We start from the raw sequence: 18020 nt of genomic DNA on the forward strand, positions 1-18020 counted from the left end.
AAAAAAATGGAAGCGGAACCCCACAGCACTTATTAGTCGTAGTTTTTAGTCGTAGTTTTTATGGAAGGCTAATCAATACAAAATTCTGGAAAAAGTGGATAACACTTTTAACACATTATTAAATTAACTCACTAGGCCTAACTAATCGAAGACAGTTTTGTAGGGCTTTAACAGCAGGCCTACTGTTTCAAGAATAAGTAGCTTTACAGTGGTGTCCAATTCAAGTTATATTTACTTAATACTAAAAAAGCATGATGACGAGAAGAAGAGCTCAGTTCAGTCTGCACACAGAAAGCTTCCTCTAAGACACCAGAGCATGAGTACTGAATAGAGCTCTCTTTTGTGTGATTTTTGCACTTTACCTGACCAATACACACAATTATTTGAATTCTGGGCAAAGTATAAAAAAGAATACAAATTTAAAAATAATTACATGCTGAAAGCTGTCAAAAAGGAAAGGATGCACAAGGATATGATTTTTTCCTATCAGTTAATTTATATGAATATAAATTAATACATTTAATACAACAGTGTTGTAGGTGAATATTCAGTCATGGTCAGAATTATTGCCTACCTTGGTATATAAACAAAGAAGCCTGTTAAACTAATATATATATATATTTTAAATCACAAATATCTAACCTTTAATTGAAGTAAAACAATTGAAAATGGGGTTAAAATCTCTCTATGAAATATTGTTTTCTCTAATACACAATGGCTAATTAATGGCACCCTTTAAATTAATACTTTTTGCATTATCCTTTTGCCAAGTCCTGACGAAAGAGCCAACCCACATCCCATTATAAGATTTCCAGCAGAAGCGGCCATTTTTTTTTAAATTTGTATTTGTTGGTATTTGCTTGTTGTTGGTATCATATACACTCACCTAAAGGATTGAAGACTGGAAATTTTTTGTCTGGTCGATGAGTCTCGATTTCTGTTCAGACATTCAGATGGTAGAGTCAGAATTTGGCGTGAACAGAATGAGAACATGGATCCATCATGCCTTGTTACCACTGTGCAGGCTGGTGGTGGTGGTGTAATGGTGTGGGGGATGTTTTCTTGGCACACTTTAGGCCCCTTAGTGCCAACTGGGCATCGTTTAAATGCCACGGCCTACCTGAGCATTGTTTCTGACCATGTCCATCCCTTTATGACCACCATGTACCCATCCTCTGATGGCTACTTCCAGCAGGATAATGCACCATGTCACAAACCTTGAATCATTTCAAATTGGTTTCTTGAACATGACAGTGTGTTCACTGTACTAAAATGGCCCCCACAGTCACCAGATCTCAACCCAATAGAGCATCTTTGGGATGTGGTGGAACGGGAGCTTCATGCCCTGGATGTGAATCCCACAAATCTCCATCAACTGCAAGATGCTATCCTATCAATATGGGCCAACATTTCTAAAGAATGCTTTCAGCAGTTTGTTGAATCAATGCCACGTACAATTAAGGCAGTTCTGAAGGCGAAAGGGGATCTATATCCCTTTATCTATCTATCTATCTATCTATCTATCTATCTATCTATCTATCTATCTATCTATCTATCTATCTATCTATCTATCTATCTATATATATATATATATATATATATATATATATATATATATTGTACATTTAAGAAAGTATTTCTATAGCAGGCAGCAGACTCTGAAGATATAGCAGGAAGCAGAAATATACTCTGGTCAAGCCCACGTATTTGGAAAGTGATGTTGGTGATTGGTGACAAAAAATATATAACTTCCATCTTAAAAAATTTACTATTTAGTTAATATTTTATCCAAGACATGAAAATGTACTGCATAACAGTACATACATCAAGCATTCTTGAGGTGCAAAAGGAGATCCAGAGAGCTGCTTGCTCGGCATTTGAGAGTCACTCTGCACTACATATTGTACTGTACTGTACACGCTTCAGCTGTTTTCCACCAAGTGCTTTTGTGAGGCGCAGAGCAGCCAAGAAACCATTCTTGCAGAACGGCAACAAGCAGAGGAAATTATAGTAAGAGGGTCCATTTACCTTTGAGTAACAGTGCCAGTAAGTCCATTGAAGCAAAGAGTGCAAATTTGAAACAGTTGGTTATAAAGAAGCCTTCTGTAAAGCGCAGTGAAAGCATTATCACGGCCTGTACAGTAGGAGCATCATTACATAAACAATACTGTGTTATCACTTAGACAGGATAATAATAAACCATATTATATAATGTTTTACAGTGTAAAAAATGAACCTAATGTTTTAAGTATAATCAACTTAATTTTTTATTTAATCTCACAGAATTTATATTGAAACATTCTGAAATTGCTTAAATTATTTTGATAAGTTAATTGCCAAGACTTACTAATCATATATTTTTTACAGTGTACAAATAGTATTATCAATACACATGAAGTCCTTACGTGTCTAAATATTTATATACTTATATTGTGCCTTGAAAAACATTTTCTCATGTTATTGAATAAAAGATTTGTCATTAAAAATGCACAGAAAGTCAAATTGCGATGTTTTAAAGATGATGTGGATGTCTATATTGCAATAATGCTTTGTTTTGATATCAGTTTAAATTTTTACATGAAATTATTGTGATAATGAAATACTTACGAACAAAAAAATATATAATTCCATGGTAATGATTTCATCCCTATAACTAATTGATTGGTAAAACTGATGATGTTGAAACTCGCCATGTTACAACACGCATTGTCTTCTACATATTCAAACAGAAAACCTTTTTTTTTCTTTTAAGCTCGTTTGATTCTTTTACTTGTCTTTCCTCGACGGCCTCGATGTGAAGTTGATCCGCTGTCCATCTGATTAATGATCCCTTTAAAAGATCCTCTCCGACCTGTTAATTCACCTTTAACTGCCTGTAAGCACACACACAAAAATAATAATAAAAAATGTACAATTTTCAAATCAACAGTGTTCCTCATCATTTCCTCTGAATGGATGTGGATGGGGTGAGAGAACCAATATCTTGGTGCCATGAATCAATGCAGTAAATCAGATTTTTTTTTTAAACAGCTTATAAAGGCCATGATTAAACGTTCCCGAAAAAGGTTTTTCAAAATTCTCATTTCCTGTCACGACAGGAAATAGACCAGTTGAAAAAAAAGTGATGCATTTTTTGCCATAACTGTTAACAGTTCCTAGAAGAACAATTATCACAGTCCATGAATAAAACAGATACGGGTGCTTTACTTGATTAATGAGGAAACCAGTATTGTAACTGAAATACTGACAAGTCATATTAAATAAAAAAAGCTCCATTTGGGACAAATGACAGAAATAAAGGGCCTGAAATAACCATTCCAAAGGGCAAGTTGTATAATAACCATAGAGCGTAATGTATTAATTATGCATTATCACCAATTAAGCTGATGAGATGAGATTGTGAGACTGATTAGTGAAACTCTCTCACCAACTTTCGCTCTTTGTACAGCAGCAAAACAATTTAGACCAACAATTCACACGCAAAGCCGCCATGTGTCCATTTTTAGCAGTCTAATTAACGGCTGGCTTTTAGTAATCAAGTGATTATGTTGAAATTAAATGATTATGCAATGCACAGCTGCACTGCAAAAATCAGCTCACTTTACTGATGCAATACTGACACTCTGTGGTCAGAAGTCTATTCTAGGCTGTTTCTGTAAATTCAATACAAATGCCTCTCACACCAATCCGAGGTAAATGAGCAAGTCATACCTGTTCGGCCTCTCGTTTTTTCACCTGTGGATTGGACGGAAAGTTTAAGAAGCTTCCGAGCCCATGAGCTGACGGACGTCGCGGCTCAGATGCCCGCTTTTCTGTAGGGGAAACGAAGAAGATTGGTTATTCAATTAGTGGCTCAATTAATATCAAGGACGAGGAGTAACCACTTAAAAATAAAACAGTCTATTTAAAGGTACACTATGCATCAATCCTTCCAAAACAAGTTTCTGATTCACTATGGTAAGCCTATATAATTGTTAATATTTTAGACCTCAGGGGATGTTTTATGGTTGTGATACAACATGGGCATTAAATCTAAAAGCTCTGGGGAATCAGGAAACAGAGGAGAGTCTTTTGGCAAAAAGAAAGAAGATATTTTGAACAATGTGGTTATCTTAACAGTTGATGGGCCCCATTGACTTCCATAGTAGGAAAAAAATACCATCAACAATTGGACCCCATTGTTGGTTTCTGACATTCTTCAAAATATCTTCTTTTGTGTTCAGCAGAAGAAAACAATTCATTCAGCTTTGGAACAACTTGAGGGGGAAATAAATGATGCCAGAATTTTCAGCTAAGAATAAGCTGAAGAAGTTACACAGTGTAGCTTTAAAGTAAATGTCACAAGGTTTGATCTTTTTGGGCCACAGTACCCGTTATACCTCGTGTGACAGGAGAAACCTGCTCTAAGGCAGGAAGCAGCCCGGTCGAAGGCCGTCGAGTTTCCAGAGCCTGCTTCCACCAGCCGCCCAGCTTACAGTGACCCACCCGGTCTGAGGTGGTCCGGAAACACACCGCCTCTTTTGTGCTGGAGACCCTCGACTCTCTGGAGGACTGCTGAGAGAGGCTGAGCTGCGCAGTGCGGACGAGGCTGGAGCGGGAGTCAATAGGACTGTGGATTTGACAGGATCTTTTAGAGAGACGGATGAGGCTTATGTCCATCCTCATGATGGAGCCTTTAAGGGCACTTAAGGAACAGGCCTGGTAGGGTTCTCGATCATCTGCTAAGAGGTCAGTCGGTTGGAGATGAGCCAAGAGGTCGTGCATGGTCTCCGTGAAGTCACAGGAAGTGAGGATTTCTGGCTGGTCTACGGCATCCTCAGAGTCACCATAAAAGCCTTCCGGACAGTCCTCCAGCCGTGAGAGAGACAGCACTCGCTTGACAACAACACCAACAGTCAAAGCTTTGGTCATTTAGTTTTTTAGAATATTTTAAGAACACTAACAAATGTATATTATATTTTTTTAAAATTGTCTAAATAAATAATAATACAATAAAATAATAAATGTATGTATGTATGTTCTGAACCTGATTCAAATCATATTTATTGGTTGCACAATACATGGTCAGATTTTTAAAAATACTACTTTAAGAATATTTTCACATTTTAAGAATTTTATCAAAAAAATCGAAGAAATTCATTAATAAATATTGAATATATAGAGTATGAATGCATGAATAATTCAATTAATTCATTTAATGAATTAATTACTTTTTTATTTTTAGTTAACCTTATCTAGATCACATTTATTGATCCTACTATAAATGGGCAGTTTTTTTTGTTTTGTTTTTACAAATACTATTTTTTTAGAATATTAAAAAAACACTACCAAAGCCGATGTTCATATTAAATAAACTAACTAAGAAATAAATACATTACTTTTTACAATCACATTTATTGATTCTGCAATACATGATCAATTTTATAATATTTTAATAATATTAATAAACACATGAATGAATGAATGAATGAATGAATGAATGAATGAATGAATGAATGAATGAAGTTCATTATTATTAATAAATAAACAAATTAATTCATAAATATTTATGAAACTTATCCAAATAACATTAACTGATGTTGATTTTTTTATATATATATATATATATATATATATATATATATATATATATATATATATATATATATATATATATATATATATATATATATATATATATATTTTTTTTTTTTTTTTTTTTTTTACAATATGATCACATTCCCGAAACTATGAATCAACAATTAATAATTTATAAATTAAATAAATTAATAAAATAGAGAATATGAATATTTAATTTCATGAAAACTGATGTTCATGAATGAATGAATGATTCAAATCACTTTAATTTATTGATGCTGCAATATATATGGTCAGACTTTTATGTATACAATTCTTTTAGGATATTTTAATACTGTTATCATATCTTATAATATTTAAAGAATATTATTAATCAATCAATCAATCAAATAAATAAATATTTATGAATTTGTTCCAAATCACATTTATTGATGCTAAATAACATGGTCAAATGATTTTTAATACTATTTTTTTTTAAATATTTTGAAGCACACTATAAAAGCACACATGTATATATTTTACACATGTACACAACACATGTGAGTTGATCAAATCTGCAATATATTCATTCAAATGTAACTCACCCGTAAGGGCTTGAGCTGCAGAAAGCTGGACGTTCCTGACTCCTCAACATTATCAGAATCCTGCAGATGATCATACTCTACTTTTGGCTCTCTTGGTAAAAGAATCCCCTCTTCAGTCTCAGTCAGATTCTTGAGCTTCATGCTAATGGCATCATCCACAGTTCTGTGGTAAATTAACTTCTCTGTGAAAAATGAGTGATAAGTGTCATCCCACTTTACAAGCAACCCTAGAGAACAACTGTGAGTCACAGTATGAAAGAACAACAGCTTCAGTTACGGTATATGTTTCAGAAGTATCAAGTACTAATATATTTCATTTGTCACAGATATTTCACCTAAAAAAAAATGTAAAGCTATTTTTTGCATTGAAAAACAAAATAGCATAATAAAAAATAATTTTTTTTTATATATATATATATATATATATATATATATATATATATATATATATATATATAAACTAAATCAAATAAAACTGTACAGCATAGCTCAGATTATTTAGAATTGGGAAGTTTTATTTAAATTCATATCTCTACATGCATGTGAGGTTATTGGGGTCTTCTTCTCAAGGGAAAAATTCTGCAAAAGACAAGCAAAAGTCTCCACTTGCTCTTCATTTCCTCTTACTGCTGTCTAGGAGTGAGATTATTAATTGAGATCTCTTCTGTGAATAATCTGTCCTGTGGGATGAGTCTTGCCCTTTAACTAGATTCTAAATTATGAGGAAAAAATTCAATTGATAAAAAAAACTACCAGGCATAAATGTTATTGACTCACCATGATTGGGTGATAAAAGGTTATGACTCTCCGTCGGGATCTCTGGAATTAAGCACACTGACTGATTGTCCTCATTACTGGAGCAGTTAGGGTGGAGGTTAAGTGTGCTCAGGAGCCTAAAACAGCAAGCACATCATCATCAGTGTGGAATCATTCATCATATCACTAACTTACTTGAACTTAAGTTATCAAAATGACAAAACAGAACATTTAAAACATATACAACTGAGAAAATCATCTGAATGACATTTCCAACAGTGTGAAACCATAAACATGTCTGAAATCGCTCCCTATACCCTTAAATAGGGCACTATTTAAGGGTACAGCCATTTGTAGTGGTGTCCGAAACCATAGTGGACATATTCGAGTGCCCTCATTCAATCCCACAATGCACGCATTACTACTATAGCTGGCAGTTTGCTAAGATTTAAAAGCAAAGCAAGCACAAATGATGCAAAAGCAGCAGCCCTTCCGGCGCACTCAGTATCCAAATTAATTCAACTGTATTCAATCACTCCTTCAAATGGACAATATTAGTGGAGTAATGTAGGGAATAGTGAATGAAGGTATAGAGACTGAACACAGCTACACTATTTTGCCAAAGGTTATGGGACGCCTGTCATTGCATGCACATCCCATTCTTAATTCGTATAGTTTTATATGGAGTTGGCCCATCCTTTGGCCCATAACAGCTTCAACTCTTCTGGGAAGGTTTTCCACAAGGTTTAGGAGTGTGTTTATGAGTGTAATTTTTGATTATTCTTCTAGAAGCGCATTTGTGAGGTCAGGCACTGATGTTGAGTATGGCTCACTGTCTCTGCTCTAATTCATCCCAAAGGTATTCTGTCAGGTTGAAGAGGAGGATCAAGTTTCACCACATCAAACTCACTCATCTATGTCTTTATGGACCTTGCTTTGTACACTGGAGCACAGTCATGTTAGAACAGGAAGGGGCCCTCCACAAACTGTTCCCACAAAGTTTGGAGTATGAAATTGTCCAAAATGTCTTGGCATGCTGCAGAAAGTTGGCGACTTCTGCACACTGTGCGCCTCAGCATACGCTGACCCCGCTCTGTGATTTTACATGGCTTACCACTTTGTGACTGAGTTGTTTTTTTTAATTTTTTTATTTATTTATTTATTTGATTGGGACAGTGCATGTTAATGAACACAACATGGAGTACATGCATGTAAACATGCCGGATTGTAGCCGAGGGCTAATTTCCATCCGTAGTCCCACGAGCTAAGGTCACATAGCTCACAAAAACAACCGTTATCTAATATCCTATAAACTATATTTACATAAAAATAAAAAATTAATTAGTCATCAGAAATACATCCATATGCACAAGACGAAATACAAAAGTTAAAATACGACGCAACATACTCACTAATGTGTGCAACTTTGGTTTGCCCATAACCATTTTTTTAATTGGACTTTGAACAAACTATATGTAGGGCATTCTCTCAATGTTAGAGGAAGACTATTCCACATGTTCCCACCTCGGACAGACAGGACTGTCTGTCCAAAGGTGGTATACCTGTGGGGTATTATCAAGTCTCCTCTGGTGGAGGCGCGCGTGGTTCTTTGTGAAGAATCTTTAGTTTTGATAAAATCCTTCAGAGGAAATCCTTCAGAGTTGCTGCTGTTCCCAATTGCTTCCACTTTGTTATAATACCACTAACAGTTGACCATGATATATTTAGTAGTGAGGAAATTTCACGAATAGACTTATTGTTTAGGTGGCAACCTATCACACTGCCACGCTTGAATTCACGGAGCTCCTGAGAGTGACCCATTCTTTCTCAAATGTTTGTAGAAGCGTCTGTATGCCTAGGTGCTTGATTTTATACACCTGTGGCCATGGAAGAGATTGGAACACCTAAATTGAATGATTTGGAAGGGGTGAAGTTATTAAGTTATGAGTGCATGAATCCTGCAATATTCTAGCCTGACAAGCCAGACCCACATCAAGATGTTTGGTCTGGAAACTCACCATAGACAGGGCTCAATCCGAGGGGCGGATAAACGGTTGTCTTTCAAACTCCCTCTGCACGAGATAGGATAGCGCTACAACCAACCAGAGCAACGAAGGTGATGCAGAGCTCGCTGACTGATTACAGTTTTTCTCGATTGCTTAAACACATTTCTTGAAACTATGCCTCATATTCTCAAAACTATAAACACAAATCCATAACTTCTCACCCAGTTTCCCAAACAACCTATTTTCAGGTCAAAATGAAGCTCTACACTCAAAACCATTCACTCTTGCTTAAATACCAAACTTTGCCCTCAGACAAGACACACAAGCCCTCAAAATCACACACACTACAACATAGTCTAACACACTGGTGCAATAAATTCAAAACAACATTTCCAAAACTGGTATTTTATGTTACTTGTGGTTCCCCTCCTCACAAACCTTTTCACATGATGAACAAAAGACACAACCAATGGATACATTGGCACATTTTTATTCATTCATTCATACTACACAGTACAAAAAAAAAATGTATTCCGCCTCAGCCTCCCGTCTTTGGTCTGGGTCAGGCCAGAGAATCTCATCCACATCACAGGCTATATTAGCCCTAGCCTGGCAGCGGGGGTAAAATCCTCTTGCATGCCTGATCCACCCCTGGCACGCATCTACTGACACGAGGTGAACAAGCATATAAGGTTCTCGATCATACATTTTCCACTAGTGTTGTAGAAAAGACCACCTAAACCGAGACCAAGTCAAGACCAAGACTTTGAAGGGCCGAGACCGAGACCGAGTCAAGACCAAGACCAAGACAGGCCGAGACCGAGTCAAGACCAAGACCAGTGCATGTCCCCACACTTATGATAAAATATGGAATATGCATATGATTGGCACTTCTCTCGTATGATCAACTAAACTGGCTCTAATTTCATCTGAGACTGCTTGTCTTCCTCCTCCTCCTCCTCCTCCTCCTCCTCCTCCTCCTCCTCCTCCTCCTCCTCCTCCTCCTCCTCATCCTCATCCTCTTCCTCTCCCTCCTCCTTCACCATGTCCTCTTCCTCCTCCTTCACCACCCAAGTCCTCTTCCTCTCCCTCCTCAACCTCTTCCTTCATTTCTTTGTGGATCCATTGTTCCAAAGCTCAAATGAACTGACTCTGGCACTTTTATGTATCTTGAAAGTTCTGATTGATGTGTGTTAAATTTTGACTCTTAGTGTTTTCACCTGGGTAATTGTGTGCTAATTGAGCTGAAACTATGCTGACTTGAGTGAACAATATTGAATGCTAGTGCTTTCTAAATGACCACATGGTCTAGGCAATGAGAAATTAAGGGATTTGTGTGTAGAGTTTTGCAGTGACAGTTCAACAAATCTGACTCATGTGTCAAAACAGGGAATAGTGTTTATAGTTTAGTGAAATGGGTGTGCTTTTTGATAAATGGCGTTATGGTTTTGAAATTTTAATTCAAAAGCCTGGTTATAGTGTTTAAGCAATCGAGAAAAACTGTAAACATTCGCCGTATCCGGTCGGCTAAACTCCGAACACATCTTCCCTTTTTAAGAATGACTTCAGTGCCGCTCTTTGTTCTTTTCTCAGAGAAAAGCTTAACTCCAAGTCTTCCAGAGTCGCGGTCAGAGCTGATTCGAAAGACCGCCGCCGTTTGCCAGTTTCTATGTTTACTAGAAGCATGCAAGCGCAACTCGGCCGTCGTCATTATGGCCCCGCCCGCCGACTCTATACACGATGTGATTGGGCCGTCCAGATTCTGAGGAATACAGCTCAGATGGCTAGACGACACTTGCGGGCAAATTAAATTTGCTGCCGCTAGGGTGCGTCTAGATTTCTAGGCTAGCAATATTCCATAGTGATAAGAATTGTCAATTTTGATTTCATAGTGACTCATGTTGACTTTCAATGTCTATAATTTTATGATAATTTTACATAACCTAACTGTAATGTAAAACGAATGTAGGCCTATTATTACAACTGTAATGTTCACTTTCATGTGCCATCAAGCCACTGAGGAGCATTTGATGAAAGCTGATATTCATATTAGTTTGTAAACCCATCTCTGAGGTTCTCTCGATGTGAGATAAATGATGGCTCACCTTCTCTCCACATGTGTAGAGTCTCCAGGTAACACACTAGATGAAATCTTTTCTATAAATGTATTTAAAATAAAAAAGGTGTTAATAATGTTGGTTATATTATAATGGAAACATTTATTTATGTAAAACAATTCGTTTAAGCTGTCAACATGCTCACCTAAGCTTCCCCTGCTCAAGCTGTTGATGAATAGCGCCTCAGTGGCGCCCTCTAGTGTGAGAGTTAGATCAGGACAACCAGGAGTCATGTCTGCGGGAGGTTTGTCCTCATCTTCAGGCACAGTGGAAGAGTTCTGCTTTAGGACGATGAGTTCCTGTGCAGATTGGGCTGATGGTGAAGAGCTGGCGGGCGTAATGAAGCCAACCGACTCCATGCTATCAGAAGATGTGGAGTAGGAGGAGGAGATCACTGCTAATGTATCAAACATCTCCTCCTGTATGGATGAATGAGGTAATTATTACTAGGTTGATGGTTGCATCCATTGTAAATGAATGTGGTTGTATCTGTGAGCACACCTCTGTCTGCAGAGGCAGGGCTTCCTCACACTCTTCCTCAACTGCTCCTTTCTTGAACTCATGGTAAATGTCCACTGATGTGATATTAGTGACATGACACGAGGCCTGAGATGAGAGAGACAGTTCTGGGCTGTTCACGCTATTCTCCGAGTACTTTGGCAGCACCACACTAAAAAGCAGGTGATTTTGTTAACAGTTGATCAGAAACATATTTTACATTCTACAGTACCATGTCAAAAGTTTGGAAACATACTTTTTAATGTTTATGAAATGAGTAACATATGCTCAGCAAGGCTACATTTAAATACAAAAATACAGTAAAATAGTAATATTGCAAAAGACTATTATAGTACTATTACAAATTAAAATTAAAAAATATATTTTAAAAGGTAATTTATTCCTGTGATGGCAAGGCTGAATTTTTAGCATCGGTCCTTCAAAAATCATTCTAATATCTATTTCATTCTGTCATCACAAGAATAAGTACCATTTTTCTAATAAAATAGAAGACAATTCTTTTAAATTGTACTAATATTTCACATTTTTATGGAATAAATGTTTTCCAAACCTTTGACAGGTGGTGTATTATTGAACAGTTTGGGGTCAGAACGATTTTTTTTTTTTAAATCAATACTTCTATTTAGCAAGGCCGATGCATTAAACTGATTATTTAAAAAAAGTTATCATTTTTCAATTTTACTCTTTTTTTAAAAAAGTTTAAAAAAAAATCTGCAGTCAATACTGAAATCAGCTATGCTTGTAAACTAATTTACTTAAACTTAATTTAGTGTGTTTATGCAATTGATGTATTTGGTAAAAAATTTGGTTGTCAAAGTTATCTACACTTTTAGAAGTGAGGCTACTTTTACACAATAACAACTTACTTAAAATGGAAACAACTTTTTTGCATACAGACAATAAATGATCCCTGTTCACACAGACATGAAAAATAACTAAAAACACTATGTGATGACAGTAGTTGGTGATGTCACTTTGTAAAGAAACATTACACCTCTATAGACTGAACATGTAATACCCATGTGCATGACATCACCCTCAAATTGAGAAGAGAAGGTAACAATATAATTTTCAAAAACTTGGGCTTTGAAACCTGTTTTCAAAAGTTAGCATTGTCAAGCCCCCAAAACGCTGTTGTCGTGTAAACGAACAGCGAAAACGCATACATTTTTATGTTTTTAATTAAGAACGGTGTCTTGTATACAGCCCCTAAAACTCAAAAAAGCTTGTGCCAAAAAAAAAAAAAAAATGAATGAGTTGAGATTTTTTACAGTGCTTGTTTCTTACCTTTTTTTCATTGGTAGTGGACATATTTCAGAAATCGATTGTCTGAGTATCCTGACAAAATCTCTGGGGTTCGGTCGGTCCTCCATTTGGTACAGCCATGCAGACAGTGGACGAGGAGTTTGTCCTTGATATCACCCACACAGTCAAACCCCATCATTTACACAGAATACAGTATGAAGACTACATCTAACATATTACAGTATTTAAGATGAATAATTTAGCATAGTTTACCTGGTTCAGTTCTTACTGGACGTTGACCTATTGTTTGTCGATTCTGTATTTGTGCTTCATCAGACTGCATATTTCGGCTTTCCGTCAAATGGAGATGAGCCATACACTGCCATGAAAATTAGATGGTTGTCAAAGAACAGATTTGTTTCCCAAATTTCCCTAGTAGAAAATTATAACAGCGTCTCACCTCGTATAGCGTGGCCAACGTACGTTTACAAATCCCACGATTCTCACAGACACGAATGAAGTGTTTGAACAAATGAACATCTTCAGTTTGAAGTCCTCTGAGCAGAGCCCAGGCTGCAGAGATACATCTGAAAAATGTATTTTACAATAATTAAAAATGTATACGCAATATAGGGTTCACCGTGATTTTCCCAAGACAGACATGTTCCTTGATCAACATATTTTGCTGATCCTGGAACAAAATTCTTCTCTGAAACATGTGTTGAAATGATAGGTGTCATAGGTGATATGTGAGATAACACCGATGTAGAAACACCTAACCCTGGTTGTAAACCTAAACTTGACATAAACTTTAAACTTCAAATATGATTGATTGATTGATTGGAATGTTGATCCAGGAACACGTAACCTAGCGAAATCACGCTCACCACAATATAGGATGGTTTTGGAAAAAATCCAACAAAACATAGATTAATAAAAATCCTTATGATTTACTTGTTCTGTATTAATACATCCACACAGAGTTTGATATCATGAATGTTCTCCATGGCTGGTGTGATGCTGTATAGATACTTGAGTGCCGCTTGATCCACTCCTGTCCTCAATAAGGTCCTCAGAACAGCACAGTGATGCCTTGACAGTGTTGGAGGACAAGCTCTTGGGCTCAATAAAACATCCATTGAACACTGGGAATAAGAAAAGTGCCATATGTTCAGTGCGCAATGAGCAAACAAGGGAGTTTAGACCCACATAATATGATACCAAGACAATATTTGATAACATTAAAAAAACGTCTCACTGTAACTGATCCGCGATCTAGAAGCCAAAATCCAACAATCTGTTGGGAAAATGCAGATGGGATACTGAAAACATGGCAGAATGACTGCAGGAGATCATCCTTACATTGTAGAAGGTTAGACACGTCCAGGACAAAGTACATTATCTGGAGCTTTATTAAAGAGAGCAACCAAAAGTGAGAACATGAATGTTTGGGAGTAGGTAATAGGGTGCACTTTATTTTGATGGTCCACTTTAGACAATCTGTTGACTACAAGTAATGTTGCACCGACATGTCAGATAACTCCTATTAGAATATAGACTGTTCGCTTGGGGAAAGGGTTAGTAGAATAAGTCACTCAGCGGAATGTCTGTTGGGGGATCATCAAAATAAAGTGTTAGCAGATATTAAGCAGACAGTCTAATACTCTATGGAGAGTTAGTTGACATGTAGGTGTAAAATTACTTATGATCAACAGAATGTCTAAAGGGGACTATCAAAATAGTTTTTCCAATAAAATATAGTTTCTTAGGCTCGCCAAAGCTGCATTTATTTGATCAAAAGTACACTAAAATCAGTAATGTTGAGAAATATTATTATAATTTAAAATAACTTCTCTATTTTGTAGAGATGCACCGATGTATCAGCCAATAATCGGCATTGTTTAAAATCAGTCGATAATACTGTGTGTGAAGTAAATCACTCTTGTGTTGAATTTAGGGCCAGTTCAAAGAATAATGTATTAAGAGTTACAAAAATTGTGTGGGAGAAAGCAGGCTCTTTTTGACCCCCATGGCTTGCCTGTAGTTCAGGGTTTCCAGGTCTGCGTTTTTTTTTTTGTTGTTGTTGTTGTTTTTTGTAGCATCTCATTTTTAGAGTTTTGTTACTTCAGCTTTCAAATGCTGTCCATTTTATTATGAACCTCAAAGTTTTTCATGCTGGCAAATGTGATGTGACAATCTTTTCTTCCGCTTTAATACAAGCACGAAAAACATGAATGAACATCAGAAGGTATGTTAAAGGATGCAGTATAAAGGCCCTTTCACACTGGACGCGATTTTGACGTGCGAATAATTTGCGCAATGTTTTTTTTTTCTGATCAGCTGTTTGTGTAATGAGCGCTTCCACACCGAACGCGAATGTGCTGAGGACATTTATTTTTTTCGTTTCGATGCCAATTTTTTTTTACTCTAGCCGCGACAAAAACGGCTTCAACCAATCACATAAAAGGAAACAAAGGTGACGAAATGTCCAGTTGATGTCACGAGCTATTCAATCAACTTTAGACACAGCTAGCCGGTTAAAACAGGTGAATTTAAACAATGGCTAAGTGGCTAAACTCATCTTGTTGTCGTGTGAGGGACCTGTTCATGTTGGACGGACATTTTAATTGCATTTTGTGTCTGTTAAGAGGCACAAAGACAGCCTTTACCTTATGCCCCCAAAGCTGCCGTTTTAGCTGAGGGGGGGCTCTGGGCATGTAATAACTCCGTGTTGCAAGCACCAATCCGGTTCGTTTTTTTTTTCTATAGACTGTACTCACAAAGATATAATGATCAAGATACACTTAAAAATTCACCAGAGTTGTCCTTTAAGCACACTATTTATTTACCAACATTTAACCTTTGTCAAGGTATGACAGATGCAGTACAACTTACTGAAATGAATCATGACTCATGTAATCGCTCAGTTCATTTTAACCTCTAATATTATAGTAATGTACCAAATGAGAGGTTTTTACTTTATAAAAAAAATATATATTACGAAAATCAAACTGTCAGTGTTGGCATTGGCAGATATCACTGAATAATCGGCTATGGGCATCGGCAGAGAAATTTACTATTGGTGCATCTCTAATATTTTTATGTTTTATAATATATATTTTTTTCCTGTGATGGCAAAACTGAATTATCAGCATCATTACTACATTATAATCTTCACTCTTCAGTGTCACATGATCTTTTGGCTCCTCAAGAAATATTTCTTATTTTTTTAATTAAAGTTTAAATTAGTTGTGCATTTATTTGTTTTTATATGAATATTAAATACTATCTAAAGTATATAATTTATATTATAGGCTATTTAATAGCTAAGTATAAACAGTAAACAATTATAAAATAAAAATATAGCAAAATCTAATTAATAAATAACATAACATTTCAACGCATAAACAAAACCATCAAAATATTAAAATAAAAAACAAGCAGGATACAATGGCTTGGACAGACACCATGTCAATATTAGGCAGCAGCACTAGCTTTAGTAAAGCTTCTAGAGATGGTGGTGGGTACGTTTGATAGGCACAGTCTTCTGACACCCATATAGGCCCGTGTTGTTTGTCCAGATGAGCTACTATACCCTGAATGAGAGAACTCCAACGGTACTTATCCTCAGCATAACTGCTGATGAGAGACAGAACATGAGAATATTGGTAATTATTTAATAATTCATTCATTAATTACTGTGAATTACCTCAACTCCAGACATGTTCTCCTGTGTTTCTGGTCCATCTCACACCACATCTGAGATATCTTCTTCAATTCATGGGCTTCTAAAAAAAAAAAAAGACAAAGTAAACAAAAAAAAATAGCTGTTTTTTTTATACTTAAACAGGTTTGGAACAACATAAGATTATGACAGAATTGTCATGTTTGTGTGAATTATCCCTGTAATACATGTTTTCGGATTTTACCTTTAAAATAGTGTGATATAGCCGAGTCTGAAATGAGTCGTCAGTAATTCCAGTCTTACTTCCTGCATGACCCTACATAGGTTTGTAACAAATCTGCATAATACCATTCTATGTTCTTCATTGGCTGCCTGCAAACAATGTCTATTTTGATCCGCCCTCAAACACTGTAGTTGTAGCTGAGATCTAGAAGAGTTTAGTTTCTGTTGTCGACATGCAGAGAAGATGCTGTTTTCTTTAATGTGAAAGAAAATCCACTTTGCTTTCACTTGAATGATTCAAGTAAATCACTTGAAACTCAAATTGATAAAGTAAAACCGTTACCATCCTTACTGTTCATGTCACTGTGTATTCAAGTGCTGAGAAAGCCTTCAGAGCTGAAATTCAGATATGGTAATTAGCATTTTGTTTCCAATATGTGCTGTAAGTTGTAGACCAATCAACCAACAGACAATCTGACCAATCAGAGCTGAGTAGGTTCTCAGAAAGGAGGGGTTTAGAGAGGCTTAATCCTTTATCAAACTGCTTAGAAACTGTGAGAAATCAGGTTGTGCTGCAATTTCTAATATGAGAAAATTAAAGTGTTTTTTTTTTTATCTTGGATGCATTTAAACATAATATAGGAGACCTCCCAAACTAAATTAGGAATCTTTAAGTGACTATTTTAATGGCACATACTTTGTTTAAATAAACATGTCCCCAATCCAGTGGTATCCACAGGTACCTGGGTACTTAGGCAGAAGTCCTGTGATGCTCCACCACTGCACAAGGCTGCCCAGCAGGATGTGTTGCCTCAAGGCATGCTGGTCTTGTTTCCAACAACCCCATGAAGCCCTGCTTTCTGGTGTAAAACATCCCACATGGGACACCCAGGAAAAGAAACGAAATTGTAAAGCAGTTTGCTAAAGCGCTTCATATATGTCATACTGATATTGACACCCTTGCATTTTTTATAAATAATCAGTTTTTCCAGAACATAGATAAATTAAAACATATTTTGGTATATACATGCATTTCTGTTGTTTTGTAGTAGATAAAACGCAAAATTGTTAATGAAAAAAGGAGGAAATTAACATGGTTTCCACACAAATCTGAATCAGCACAACATTTATATATAAACTTATATGTATTAAACATACATAAGACATGTTCTCTTATTTTATATATAATTATACACACACACACACACACACACACACACACACACACACACACACACACACACACATATATATACACACACAGGTCCTTCTCAAAAAATTAGCATATGTAATAAAAGTTCATAATTTT

At 36.1% G+C, this 18020-nt stretch overlaps 1 protein-coding gene across 1 annotated transcript; it reads right to left on the minus strand.

Annotated features, from left to right (window-relative positions):
• Positions 1-2447: 2447 nt before the first annotated feature.
• On the minus strand, positions 2448-17084 carry LOC137090557 (uncharacterized). Its single transcript, XM_067454519.1, has 15 exons — positions 17064-17084; positions 16514-16592; positions 14063-14101; positions 13759-13949; positions 13265-13391; positions 13078-13183; positions 12847-12970; positions 11542-11710; positions 11186-11459; positions 11029-11080; positions 6939-7054; positions 6162-6343; positions 4380-4875; positions 3712-3812; positions 2448-2873 (listed from the first exon to the last, which is right to left on the minus strand). Exons 2-15 carry the CDS (start codon positions 16526-16528, stop codon positions 2748-2750), a joined length of 2118 nt encoding a protein of 705 aa, XP_067310620.1. The 5' UTR covers positions 16529-16592; positions 17064-17084; the 3' UTR covers positions 2448-2747.
• Between the last annotated feature and the right edge of the window lie 936 nt (positions 17085-18020).

This window comes from Pseudorasbora parva, chromosome 10, assembly GCF_024679245.1.
Source record: "Pseudorasbora parva isolate DD20220531a chromosome 10, ASM2467924v1, whole genome shotgun sequence".
Taxonomy (NCBI): Eukaryota; Metazoa; Chordata; class Actinopteri; order Cypriniformes; family Gobionidae; genus Pseudorasbora; species Pseudorasbora parva.